At 43.9% G+C, this 14,271-nt stretch overlaps 1 protein-coding gene across 1 annotated transcript in view; it reads left to right on the forward strand.

The window, feature by feature from the left end:
* The first annotated feature begins 2,775 nt into the window (after positions 1–2,775).
* The window catches only part of AGBL1 (AGBL carboxypeptidase 1), a 209,082-nt gene continuing 197,586 nt past the window's right edge, over positions 2,776–14,271 (forward strand). The window contains exon 1 of the mRNA XM_032994199.2: positions 2,776–4,365. Coding sequence (XP_032850090.2) covers positions 4,315–4,365 — 51 coding nt within the window. The 5' untranslated portion in view covers positions 2,776–4,314. The remainder of the gene's footprint in view (positions 4,366–14,271) is intronic.

A 14,271-nucleotide genomic window follows, 5' to 3' on the forward strand; every position in this document is an offset into this window, starting at 1 on the left:
ATTGACATCAATATAAACTAACAAGCTCATCTTCAAACTGGGTTGACAATGTAATATGGATGGAAAGGAAGAATCTGTATGTTTAACTTCTGGCATTTATCCCTGCGTAGGTTTCCTAATTTATTCAGCCTCTGTGTGTTGAGGCGGGGGACCTCCTATTCTTAGAAACTAATAACAAAATTGGAAATGCAACAAAATCTGGAAGAAATGGCTGTGGAAAGGTGAATAACTAGAAGCCTCTGAGACTTATAGCTGAGAATTTGGTTTCAAAGGGGTTTTGCAATACATTTTACATCAATGTAAACATCACTGTCACTTTTGGGGCCTTTTATTAGCATCTTATGTGTTTATCAGTCTTCTCACTGTACCTTGCTTTCAAATCAAATACAAGTTCCAGAACGTTCTGTTATACAGTGCTTTCTTCTTCGCACAACCAATCTAACTACCCCAAAATTCTGGAGAATATAAGAGATTTTTTTCCCCAAACTTTGATGTTGGTGTTCCCTTCCTTTTGGGTTGACATTTGCAGTGAAATTTTTGCAACTGTTTCTAAAACTTCTGCACACAGAGAGGAAGAAGCAGGTCACTGGGCTATAGTAAGGTCTTACAGAACATAGAATCCTACAACAGAGGCCAATGTTGTGGTTTAGGTAGGGCAGATTGCTAAATACTCATCTAGCATCTCATGACGCAATGAGAGGTGATCACCATGTGATATTTATGAGTCATCCCTAGAGGGACAGGGGATCTGGTTGTGTGAGGTGGTAGGAGAGAGGATCCAGGGCATCCAGGCTGCCTGCAGCCGTTGTCTGCTTGCATCCATCAGCTCTCACTGCCTCCTGAAAATCCACACAGCAGGAATTAATAGTTCCACACAGCTCTAGTGACAGGTACAATTGTCACAAGAAAGAAAATGAAGTGACAGTGTGGAAAAGCTCCTTTAAACAGCTTCTAATTAGCTCTGAAGTAATTTTCTGTCAGTGTACTCATTTGTGAAAGGCGTAGTGTGTTGGCACCGCTCATAAAACCCATTACCCACCTTCCTCCTACCCAGCACATTTGAAGACACTGTGCCTGCATTCCCCTGGTTCTCTCCCCTCCTTATATATGGTCTGTTAGTAGATTTTATTGAGTCCTGATGATGTGAAAGAGACCCCAAAGTTGTATTGGATTTGTGTGTCAAGGTTTGTAGTGGTGAGGCTACAGGAGTGGCTTCTGTGAGAAGTTGCTGGAACCTTCCCCCATGTCCAGTAGAGCTGATGCCACATGGTGCCAAGACGGACCCACCGCTGGCCAAGGCCGAGCCCATCACTGATGGTGGTAACACCTCTGGGATAACATATTTAAGAAGAGGAAAAAGTTGCTGTGCAACTGGGCAACTGCAGCTGGAGAGAGGAGTGAGAATATGTGAGAAACAACTCTGCAGACACCAAGGTCAGTGAGGAAGGAGGGAAGCAGCCGGAGCAGGGGGATGTGCCTGAAGGAGACTGACCCCATGGGAAGCCTGAGCCGGAGCACCCGTGGAGAGAGGAGCCCACGCTGAGGCACATTTGCTGGCAGGACTTGTGACCCCACGGGCGACCCACGCTGGAGCAGTCTGTGCCTGAAGGACTTGTGACCCCACGGGTGACCCACGCTGGAGCAGTCTGTGAAGAGCTGCAGCCCGTGGGCAGGATTCATGTTGGAGAAGTTCGTGGAGGACTGTCTCCTGTGGAAGGAACCCCACGGTGGAGCAGGGGAAGAGCGTGAGGAGTCCTCCCGCTGAGGGAGGAGCAGCAGAGACAACGTGTGATGAACTGACCACAACCCCCATTCCTGTTACCCTGTGGGGCTGGTGGGGAGGAGGTAGAGAAAACTGGGAGTAAAGTTGAGCTTGGGAAGAAGGGAGGGGTAGGGGGAAAGTGTTTTTAAGATTTGGTTTTATTTCTCATTATCCTCCTTTGGTTTCATTGGTAATAAGTTATAGTAATTTCCTCAAGTCAAGTCTGTTTTGTCCATGATGGTAACTGCTGAGTGATCTCCCCACCCTTAACTCACAAGCCTTTTGTTATATTTCTCTCCTGTGTCCGGCTGAGGTGGGCAGTGATAGAGTGGCTTTGGCGGGCACCTGGCCTCCAGCCAGGGTCATCCCACCACAGAAGCCTTGCCTCAAAGTCACTCATCAAGTGTGTTAACTCTTGGAGAATTTAAGACTGGCATTGGATGTTTCCATTGCCTTTCAGATGAATCTTTTTGCAAGAGAAAGATGGAGAGATCCCTCTGTGTACTTCCTGAACCGTCAATTTTTTAATACCCATAGCGCTCACCCAAAATGGCCAAAAATTCAGTGTTCTAGTGGCAGAACACCATCTCTGTATCCAAAATATGATATTTCATGGAATGCAGAAGATACTTTTTAAAATTGAAATAAAACTTTTTTTTTAAGAAAACTGAAATTTCTGAACCTGAATTTCCACAGGAAATGAGTGAATATACCTTCTTTTCTTATTCTGCCTAGTTATCTGTAGAGCATCTTGCTCATCAATCAATGATCCCCATGGCATTCTCTCTGAAGGGACTGATGTGTGTCCATAATTATGGGAAAGGTATTTTAATCTGGTTTATTTTATAACTTGGTAGTGACACCCTGGAACCCTGCTGGCACATGCAGAAACCAAGGAATGTCATGCTTGTGCCACTTGTTCACACATTGCTGGGCTGAGCTGGAGAGGATTTGTCTTAGCATTTGCCTAAAGCACTTGATCAGTGAAGGTTCTGCAGGGTGTAATGATCATCACGTGAAAATAGTCCTTGGACAAGAAGGGAGTGTTTTATTCTTCATTTAACTGCTTCTTAGAAAATTAGGGGTTTATCTCCAATCTGTGATTACTTCATTGACATCATCAAAGAAAATCATACGCACACTGGCTGTCTAGTATGTCTGTGTGGTCCTGAGTTCTATAAGCATCTGCGTTGCGCCCAGAGACCAAGGTTCATATTACTGCTTCAAAAATCCTTAATTCAAAGGGGAAAAGCTCCTAATAGAGGAACTAAGAAGACCTACACCAGAATAAAGTACTTATTCAAGAGCTAGAAGACTGAAATTAATGTCCCCAAATTGGAAAGACAAGATCTAACCTTCACCTGCTGCATATCAAGAAATTGTTTCCACTGTCAGTTTTCAAACCACCCTGGAGTGATGTCTCTCTGGAACAAAAATGCCATTCTAGTGCTAAGAAACCTGAACCGAAATTGCTGAATCCCTGAAAAATATCTGCATTGGATTAACTGACCATTTTCACATTGAAAACATTTTACTGGGAAATCCTCATCTAACTCTCTGCTCAACTTCTTTACCTTCTCTTTCTTGTTTGCCAAGTCCTTTGATGTCATTCAGCTGAAGCTAACGGTGGACTCTGTGCCCTCCTAGGAATTCAAGCTACAACTACAACTGTACTACAGCGTGTCTTGTACACCTGGGAGTGAACTAGGCTCTGAGTTACTATACTTATATACAGCGACAGGCACATGTGAATCGCTGTAAAGGCTTCTGGAGCAAACTCTCCCCCAGACTGCACCTTGCAGAGGTGGCTTTCCTCCTTGGCCTTTGCAGTGCAGCCACGAGATGCCCGTCTGCAGGCACTCCCTGCCCTGCAGGGCACTGCCTTTGGCCGTAGCGGCTGCGACTCGGGACAACCGTCAGGGTTGGAAGCCAAAAACCCTCTGCAAGCCCCGGTGAACCCGCTCCACCTGTCCCTCATGCCGGGTGTATCTTCCGCTCGTTGTCAGCGCTCGTTAAGACCGAGGGCATCTCTCTCACTTGCTCTGCCTTCTCCGTGTCTCTTGTTTCACTGGAACAGAGTCAAACGGAGATGGGTCCACGCAGGGTCTGGAACAGATCAGCAGGTCAGCTGGGAATGCCTGTCAGGCAGCCAGTGTGCTCCCTCGCTTCTCCCTGGCTTTCTTTGAGGTTTGTAGCTCTTCTGCTTTCTTGTTGCTATTGCCACCCTCCCCACACTCCCCCTGCCACACACCAAGCACCCAGACCTTTCCCAAGCACTTTACTTAATCCCCAGGATTCTTTATATAGGAATTAATCTTCTCGTCACAGTGGGAGAGCTCGGAGGGAGGGGGGTACATTTATCTCTCCTGCTGAGGTCTAGAGTTGCATTGCTGTGATTATTGGTGGTAGCAGTGTGCATGTGTCTGGGGATCTGTGTTTAGCTTCTTCATTTCTTAAACAGCACAGGGGCAGCAGCAAGGCAACTTGGTAGCTTTGCTTTCTAGCTGCATTGTGTCTGCTGCTAAAAAGAGGGAGTGTGAGTGGGGAGCAGCATGGCAGAGCAAGAAGCCAGTGGCTTGCAAGTCCTTCTCTCCACCCTCCAGGTAAGAACAGCTTGAACTAACGAGAGAGGTGCTTGGGCTTGTTTTCTTCTTTAATTCACCAGCAGTGACTTGGGCTGAGGTTGTTCGTACGAGCTCCCTGCTGTCTTGTCTCTAAAAGCATCAGCGTGCAGGAGTCCTGACCGGCACCTCCCACCCTAAAAAACCTTTACGAAATGAAGTTTCACTATTCGGAGATGAACGCTGGCAATTACTGCTATGCATCAATCACTGAGCCCTGTCTTAGTGCAGAGCCTCAGCTCCCAAGATCTCACTGTGTTCAGCGGGGAGCAAGGGAGGTGTGAGGAATCGGCTGCTTTGCAATGAATGGGACCTGACAGCGCTGCCAGTCTGCGAGCTCGGCAAGCCCCAGCAGCTCACGCTGCTACTCTGAGGGCTGAGGGGACGAATAAACAGATCTGCCTGGAAGCAGAAAGTTCCTCCTTGTCAAATTGTCTTCACCAGGACCCTTAAGCGCTCACAGGGAAGTGACAAAAAGTTGAGGCTGAGATCGGTGGGCGTTGGCTTTGGGTGTGCTCAGTAAATTCTCCCAAGGAGCAGAGGGAAGGGAAGCATCCCGGTCCAGGATCATACTTGTTGCACAAGTTCGGCCATGGGATGAAGGAGAGGTATCTCTTCCTATGCCTGTAGGCAATCCCCTCAGTTCTGTTTTCCTCCAGCATGGATGCTTTCTTCCTGGTCTTGCAGGAGAAGATGTCTAAGCTGAGGCATGAGCTACTTTACGAAATGGGCTGTGCGTTTTGGGAGGGAGCCTGTGCTTTCATGAACCATCATTTTGTCATGAGGGGTGGGTGGGAATTGCTTTGCCAAGACAAGCTGCTTGCATAAAAAACATCTTTTAGATAGTTATGGTGAAATGCCAGTTGTCTGTACTTCTCAGGTGCCCTGAGCCCCTGTGTGCAGCTGTGCTGACATGGGTCAGAGCCCCATGGGGACAAGACTTTCACATCTGAGGCAGCAGCATCCTTGTCAAGGTGTGAGGTTGTCAAAACCTCACACATTGCAGAAGCATAAAATGAGGGATAGGGTGTGTATAACAGACTTACCCTTCTGGTTCAGCACAAGGATCCACGTCTCCCAGCAGAAGGTTTCTGTGACCAGCTGCAAGTGTGTAGAGGAGGTTATAAAACCCCATGGTACGCAACTGGCTTCGAGACTATAGTTGTGAGGGCTGACCAGCCTTGACATTTGTATCCAAGCTTATGTAACTATCAGCAACTTTTATTTCTTATATAATTTTCAAACCTTGGTTTGCCCTTTATGACACCCTGTGGCAGTGAATTCTGCAGGTAAACTGGCACACTGAAGAAGAATGTCCTATTGTCCTTTTGTTTTTTTTTGGCAGTGTAACTTGTTTGCCTTATGTTCTTACAGTTTATTTAATGCATATTTTATACTAGACCGTGTTTTTGCTCTAGCTAAGATATGGTCCTCTCCCCATTACTTTGGATAATTGAGAGCTGAGTGTACATCTCCTGTTTTTTCTTATGTTCTCTACCATTAACAGTTCCGGTGCTCTCTGCATAATCTGGGAGCATAACTGGACAAGGCCCAGGATTAAACTGGAAGCTGTAGTTTAAAATCACATATGTGATTCATTGACAAAGCTACATGGAGGGCTAGACTATAAATAGGAACGGCGGAGGTAAAATAGGTGGTGGTACTGGTAAAATCGCAAAGTAGCACAGCATTTATCCCCAGTTTTACAAAATCTAACTTTGATACAAGGCCCTTGTTTCCAAAACTTCTGTATTAACTTAGAGAAGAGCAAAAGGCTTTCTTGTTATATCTTCAGTTAAATACAGAGGTTTGAGTGCTAGAGGACAGAAAGTGGTTGATGACAACTGTAACACTGGTATGTTCTGATTCATCTCCTTCCCCTACCTCCACCCAAAACATTACCAACATAACTCTGTAACGCCATCACCTATTTCTGCTACAAAAATCGAGTGATAGTAAAGACCTTTACTTGACACAGTTGGAAAGCTCTGGCCTGGGAAATAATAACTTTTGTTGATATTTGCATTTGCTAATAACATCTCTCCACACTTTGTTATTTTCTGCAACAGCTGTCCAATACATAGTTACTTTGTTTTGGTGTCCTGCTGGATTGTCAGTGCTGGTTCATATTCTTTTATTGGTCACGAAGAACATGTCTGCTGCATACAGCAGGCTATTCTGCAGGATATTATTGTGTATTTTCCATTTCTGTTAGCACATAATATTGCTTTGTCTGCAGAAAGCTTTCAGGTGAAGAATGAGGGAACATTAAGCCACCAAGCCAGTCTTTATGAACCTCAGAATAAAAACATAATTTCTCCTTCAGTCAGTCACACAGGGCTAAATTTCTACTTCCCTTCCAAGCACTGGCACAGATGATTATTCTCAGTTAGAGGAATGTCCCCACCTGAGATAGGGTCTATCGCCCTCAGCCAAGGGACTGATCTATCCCATCTCCTCCTGGCACAGCCTCTTTTACTCCTAGTCTCACAGCTTGGCTTTCGTAAGGATGGTATCAAGCAGAACAAAACCAGAACACTGTGCACTTTGTAACTGAACTCTTGCTCTATTCAAGGAAAGAAACACATTTGATTTCTGAGTTCTTCAAAACTGTTCCCAGTGTGATGAAGGAGCATGATCCTCCAAAGACAGCTCAAACCCCTGAAAGTGCAATGTATTACAGATGTTCTGAAAAGTGACAAGGTGAAAAGCAAAAACTGCTTTCAAAGTGCAGCTGCATTTTGTCACCAAAATGTCACTGCAGGGAAGACGTGATATTTCAGATCTCTAGGTAAAAAGTGCTTCATTGCTTACAAGGTACAGCTTTAAAATGTGAATTTCAAATTTAAGAAAAACCTCTACCTGTCACAAGTTTTATGTCAGTATGACAGAGCCAAGTGCCTCGGAGTTTACTGTAGTTTCTCATTTTGCTTCTAATCCTGTTGCTGCCTTCTTTGCTCTCTATTCTTGACTCTCCCTCTCCAACATGATTCTACAATTATTACCTACCATCCCTCTGGCTTGGACATTCTGTTTGCATCTCTTACTGCATGACATCGACCTCCTCATCTCACATCCATCACTGCTCTGTCTTTCAGACACGGACAATGCAGTACCTAGACCAAGGCTGGGCTGGTTACTACTCCTCGTGCTGTTCCCCAGCCACAATGTGGCAGAAATAAACATCATCCCCACGTACAGTTAATGACCAGGGAAAAAATTCTGACATTCCATTTTACAGGCAGCCTCCCCAGTGCAAAATCCCAGAGAGATCTGGGATTAGTTCTCTATTTTAATGCCAGGAGGAGGTATCTGGGTATTAGTTAAAAACAGCTGTTAGCTGCTAAGAACAATAGAAAACTGAAGCCAGCATCCTTCATTGTGTCCCAGACTACTGAATCCTTTGAGACCGTAGAGCATCCTAGTTCCTACTCCTGGTTGTCCTGACCCTCATGTCACTCCATCTTCTAACCAACCAGCTAAAGATTTTGATTCTTCCCCTGCTTTCTCCCTGCTCTCTTCCTCACTTGCCAGGCCCAGAAATGAGCCTGCTTTGGTTACCCCTGAGAACATCTCCTTATTCCATGGCAGCGTACATCGTGTCGCCTGAGGAGTCCCAGATTTCCTGTTGGCTCTCAGCATGGTTTTCACATGCTTCCCGAAGCCACAGTCCCCGTTCACATATTCTGCAAAGCTGGCAACCCCTGGGGCTGTTGGCAGATCTTTGGCTCAAACTGTGTCCTACTATGTTGGACTGCACAGGTTCCCAGATGTTATTGTTTGAAAGGTAAGAGGTGAAAATCTTATGTATTGATGGAGGATGTTTGTGTAAAGGGATTCTCACTCTGTAATGCCCAGCAGGGAACAGATACAGGGCCCACTGTTTGCTAACTTGAACCTCTCCACTCCTTTGTGCTACCTCTTTCGAGCTGTTTTGCTGGCTGGCTGACAAGGCAGTTCTATTGTTATCCTAAAGACAAGTGGGAAGATATCTATGCTGCTCCAGTGACAATGAATATAAACGTATTTTGCAAAATGCTTTTGTCTCCTCCGCATCCTTGCACTTATTCTGTCAGCAGAGCTGCTGAGATTTCTGTCTTTGAGCAAAATAGATGCAAAAATTCCAGGAACTGCTCAGCAAGCAGAATGCTCACTGGCTTAGGCTGGGGTTAGAGGAGCTCGAAGTTTGGATCTGTGTTTTTGGGAGACAGCTTGGCAGGCAGTGCTTAGTGGAATAGCCTTAGAGGGGAAAAAAAAAAATCAACTCAAAACCAGATGGCAAATTTTATGTGGTTCATTAACTGAATTTTACTGAGATTGTTGTACCTAAAGTGAACAGCAGTGGACTTAGTGTCTTCCTATTCCTTACAAAAAACATTCCAGCTTTGGAGCTTCAAAAATAGTGCAGTTAGGGCAGTGAGACACTCAGCTACAAGGTTCAAGGGGAAAACCTTCACAGGGAAATAGTGGGTGCTCCAGCAGCTCTTTTGTGTCTCTACTGACCATGCCACTTAGGCTGCATGAGCCTATTTTCTGTTTTAACCGTTGAAGAAAAGGAATAATTCTCTGCAAACAATCTTACAGAGGTAGTACAGGTCCCCACCCCATCTTTCAAAGTCACTGCTTATTCTTCCCACCTCAACTGTCATCTCCCCGCTGTCCAAGGAGAACCTAAAGGTAACCCAGAGCTCTTCCCTACAATCCCTGGCTCAGCACCACAGGGCACTGCTAAGCAAGAAAGAAGAAAGGAGACTAGCATCCAGTCATTTAACTCAAATTCCTGCCAGACCATGGAAGAAATACTGAGGTTTGGCAGTCCTGTGATTCAGCACAGAACACTGAAATCCCTCAGAGGAAGCTGAGGCACATTTTGGATTCTGCTGAAACCTTTCCACCAACTGAGCTGGGACCAGAATTTCACTCTCTGTCCCCAGGCTGACTGCAGCTGTTTCTCTGAGCACACGGCCAGCTCCTCTGAAAATGCTTCCAGTTGGGCTATCCATAATTTCCTACGACTGCATTAATGAGAATTCAGGACCTCAGGGTGCAAAATGCACCCAGAGACTGATCGGAGTGGCAGGAACTACGGTTGGGCTGATCAAAAGAGTGTGTTGCAATTTGAATCTCAGCAGAACTTTTTGTGTTGAAGAAGGAAAGTGGGCTTCAGTCTGTCTTCTGCTGTCCCTCATCCTTGCTTAGGATGGCTTGTGCTTTGAGGACAAATGAGATTGTGTCATGAATGTTCTTCAAGACTCCTTTCTCCCTTCCTGCAGTAGCACAAATGTAAGAGGATAACCATGTTGCTAAATCAGGTGAATGGAGATTTGGAGAAATGTATTACAACCCTTTGCATCTGAGTTAATCATGCATAAAATGGCTAATAATCCCACCATGCCTCACGTCCGTGTTTGAGACATCAGGTAATGAACACTGGAAAAAAAACATCTGAAGTTCTGGTAAAAACACAGTAAACAAAAATTGAGGAGTAAATTAATAATTTGTTTTCAGTTCAGGGCTTGGCTTCTGCACAATAAATAATGCACAGAACCACATGCTAAATGATGAGGACAAAAAGCTGCATGGGGTGATTTTCCAGGCAGCAGGCACTGTTCATCCTGAAGCAGAGGTTTTGTGAAATAAAACAAGTTGTCATGAAATTAAAAAATGCAGTTACTCCAAGGGGCCAAATAAAACATCATGAATGCTTTAAAACCAGTGCTTCTTAGCTGTTGAGGGCCTGACTTTGTGTTCATAGCCAGGCTGTTTAACTTAGACTATTTGGATGTAATATTATACCAAGTCAAGCAGCTTTATATTGTATATTTTTGTACACTGCTGCATTATAGACACAAACATACATTAAACTACATTATATAAGGAGTATATGTATTTGTTTAAAATATTTATCTTTCACATACAGTATAAAATATATTTAAATACATCTACTTATCTGTTTGTAAGTCAAGAATAATTATTGGTCGTTATCTAGCTTTCATAGGTGTTTTGTATGCCTACAGATACATTTATATATTATATCAATATTTTTGTCAATGGAAAATTTCTACCTTCTCATTTTCTGAGGTTTCAATAATTTCTCTCTGTAAAATATATGAAGAGATGTTTTCATACAGGGAGATTTTTGCTTGAATAGATCTTGCTTGTGTTTTTTTTTTTTTTTTTTTGTATAGCACAATCTTCTTTTCAGTGCATTATGCTGCATTTTGTTGTGATGGCTCAGAGATCTTTTCAACACAATTTTTCTGTCCAGTGCATTGGTCCAGTCGTCTTGGCTTTATCTATAACGGAAAAAAAAGTCTGTGGTAGAAAATATGTTTATGGACATCTTTGATTTAAAGTTTATTACATTACATTTAGCAAAAAATCTCAAAAAAGTTACGTCTATTGAAAAACATGTAAGCTGATAATGGTTAACTTCAGCAGTGCCTACTGACAACGGCAGAAAGTTTACTGATGTGTGTTAACCAGAGGAGAAGATATTTCATAAATGTACCAGGAATTTAAGAGATGGGGAGGGATTTTATGTCACTTGGTCTAGGATAGCTGGGTTGAAAATTGCTCCTGGAATTGTTGGTATCATAGAGACGCTGTGTATGTGTGATCACTCTTGTTTGTGCCAGGATAGGTAACACAGTATGTATCATCATTACCCTTGCAATGAAATTTGGAGGGGATTTATGCCTCTGGAAGTGCAGGTAAAAACCCCTCATTCTGCAGGGCTCCAGGGGGAATCAGTGGGAAGTGCAGAAAATAAGGCTACTAGCAATCTGTGGAACGAGTCATGCTCCTGGGGAGAGGTGGCCCTTTTCTGTGTATGTTAGGGTTGATGTATGCATACCTGAGAACCTCAGGCTTTCACATGTCTTTGAAAATCCTAAATCCATAGACATACCATGTGCCCACATATGTCATTGGGATCTGCCAGACTCCATCCTCGTGACTATGTTCTTCTCACCAGACCAGGATAGAAAATAATTCCCTCTTGCGTTTCCCTGTCCTTTTAATAAACATTTGTCTCACAGATAGTCTATTTGCACCTGTTTGCCTACAGGGCCTGATGGGCCATGGGATAGAAGTGCCTATCCATCAGCCGGGGCCATTCTGCGTGCTGGGCTCGCTGCTCATCTCCTCAGGAAGGGATGAGGGGCTGTAATTCTTGGGCAAGACAGGCTGATTTTGATCCCCAGGGGATTGTGAGGCCAGAACGTGCCCGGAAATTGGTGAGACATGCTCCTTGAGAGGGAGCTACAACCTTCTCCAGGGAGACCAGGAACAGTACAAAGTAATCTCACAGGACAGTCTCGTTCCTCCCCATTGAGAAAACCTAGTTTGCTGCAGGTGGTGAGGAATGACTGTTAGGGGGGATGCCATATGGTAAGTTCTTGTATAACTAAATTGTCCAGTTCAGTTGACATGTTGGTGGGTCATCAATACCTTCAATCCTGGAAGCTATGTATGCAACAGAAAGCACTACTGTACTGCTATTTCAGAAGAGACAGTTTAATTTCAGAAGACAGTTTAGTTACAGATGACTTTGCAGCAAGAAGACGAGTCCAAGCTACCCTCAAATATTTGTAGATATTTTCTGTTATAACTTAAAAAAAAAGTCTGCATTTTTCTGAATGTTTTATCTTTGTGAGAAGTTGACCCAAATAAAATCTAGGTGCATGCTTTGGGTGAGGATTCAAATCTCCAAGAACTGGATAATCTTTTGCCTTTTCATACAGGGAAAACAATTTATCTTAGTACAGTTTTGGGAAGGAAAGTCTGATGTGATGAAGATTTCTCTTTAAAATAAGGGAAACCTGGTCATTCTCCACAGGTCAATGGAGACACATTCATAGCCATGACTGAGTATTTCCTTTTGATCTCTTGTGCTGTTACGACCCTGGTTTTACTGAGTGGAGACCTACTATATTATAAAGAAACCAAGGTTTCAGAAATGAATAATTTTCATTGATTTTTAAAGGTATCTTCTAGAGAGGTCAAAGAAAGCATAGTAAAGATTCTTCAGCACATAGGCACTACTAAGCTACAAAAAAGAGAACTAATGTTTTAGACCAGCTATTGATTGATAGAATAACATCTGCTTGACAAGAAATTACATGGGCAAAGCTAAACCTCCTTTCCCTTAGAGAACAAGGTTGTGTTTTTTCTCCTCATGGTCTGTTCTCCTGGAAGAACACAGCCTTATTTTCAAAAGGTGCTATAGGTTGAGGTGGAATTAATGAGTACAGCAACACTTTCATGATGATTCTTATTAGAAAATTGAGTAATTCTGACACAGAAGTCCTGTGGGAGAAATAACTACTATACCAAAGAAATCTTGGCTTTTTTCCCCTTTTGACAACAGATGCTTTGAAACCTAAGCATATATTTTTCTGACACTAGAGCCATGGAAGCACCACAGCATTGTGTTTTACTGCAATCAACTTCTGTGAAGCATTTTATGCACATTAATTTTTGGTGTAATTTACAGACAGAGCCTTCCCACTGTGCCCAATGGGAATTTGATCCCTGTAGTAAACAGAGACAGACTCTTCTCCCCTGGGCCCATCTGGAGTCCTGGGCTTTATTTCAGGACCATTACAAACTCCATCAAACTCATTTAAGGTCTGTGCCTCCAGATTTTCCCATTTGGTCAGTAAATTGAGATAAAACTCATCTGTCAGTTTAGGGCAAAAGGAGTCTTAGTTCACATTGTTTCTCAAATCAAAAGGTGGAACAACTTACTCCCTGAGCAAATGGCACTCATACAGCCTGGGTGAAATGAGTTCAAGGCCTGTGGTCCTCTGCCATCCTCTGGTTTTCTATGGGATTCCTGATGAAAGGCCAAAACAGCAGACTTAAGGTGAGGATAATATTGGCCTTCCACTTTATTCAGGATTAACCTGGCAAGCAGGAGCGTGACAGGGAGAGAAAGAGATCTGTCCATAAACAGTTTGCTTGGCATGGTGAATGCCCACCTGTCTGCACTGCAAAGGAGGGGAGGACCGAGAATGGTCCACCTGACCTTTCCCTATGATTAAAATGCTGATCTGATGAAGTCAGAGGAATAAACTGAACTGCCTCTTTCAACCCTTCATTTTTCCAGGAATAAGCCAGCACCATCCACATGGACACAGTTTCTGGAGAGGCTAGGGGAAAGCAGCACTACTGCCCTGATTTATCTGGCCTCCTCTTTGGGAAAATCTCCTGCATTTGAGTGGCCTCTTGCCTCATGTTAAAGTTCTGCAAGTGGGGAAGAGAGCTGGAGATGATAAATGAGAAAGAGAATGTATGCCTGGCTCTGGGGTTTTTTTGACAGTCTCTCTTCCAGTAGGGCTAAGGTCATTTGATCTCCCCATAGTGCACAGGGTTTTCAAGGGGACAGCTGGAAGCAGAGATGCATTAAAATGACTTGCTCTCTGAGATGAAAACCATGCTTATTAGTGGTTTGTTTCAAAAGCTCCCATAGCAGTGGCTGTATCTCGTTGACTGCAAACTCTGGAGGGTTTTGCCTAAGAGGTGGTTGTCCGAGTGGCTGGCTGATTGGTTGGAAATCTTCCTAGTTGAGTTCTCCTGCTATGTCCTAACAAAGTCTGTAGAGCACTGTTACATCAACAGGCCTCCTTGAGAACATGCTTAAATAAAATAGGATACAACTACTTTTTGATGGTCTCTCCATGCTGGCAATGGATGCAGGCATCGGAGGTAGACTCTGTCATAGACCAAGTCTATGGGTATTCACTGCAGAATTCACCTTTCTCTCAGAGATCAGTGCACAATGGCATCAAGACTACACTTACTCAGATCACAGTGAGATGAGTGTGGGTCTATGGAGAGATCAGAGGTCCCTCCCCAATTGCTGTGCCAGCAGCAGAAGAATAC

This window comes from Tyto alba, unplaced genomic scaffold (genome assembly GCF_018691265.1).
Source record: "Tyto alba isolate M040663 unplaced genomic scaffold, T.alba_DEE_v4.0 Super-Scaffold_41, whole genome shotgun sequence".
NCBI classification, from domain to species: domain Eukaryota; kingdom Metazoa; phylum Chordata; class Aves; order Strigiformes; family Tytonidae; genus Tyto; species Tyto alba.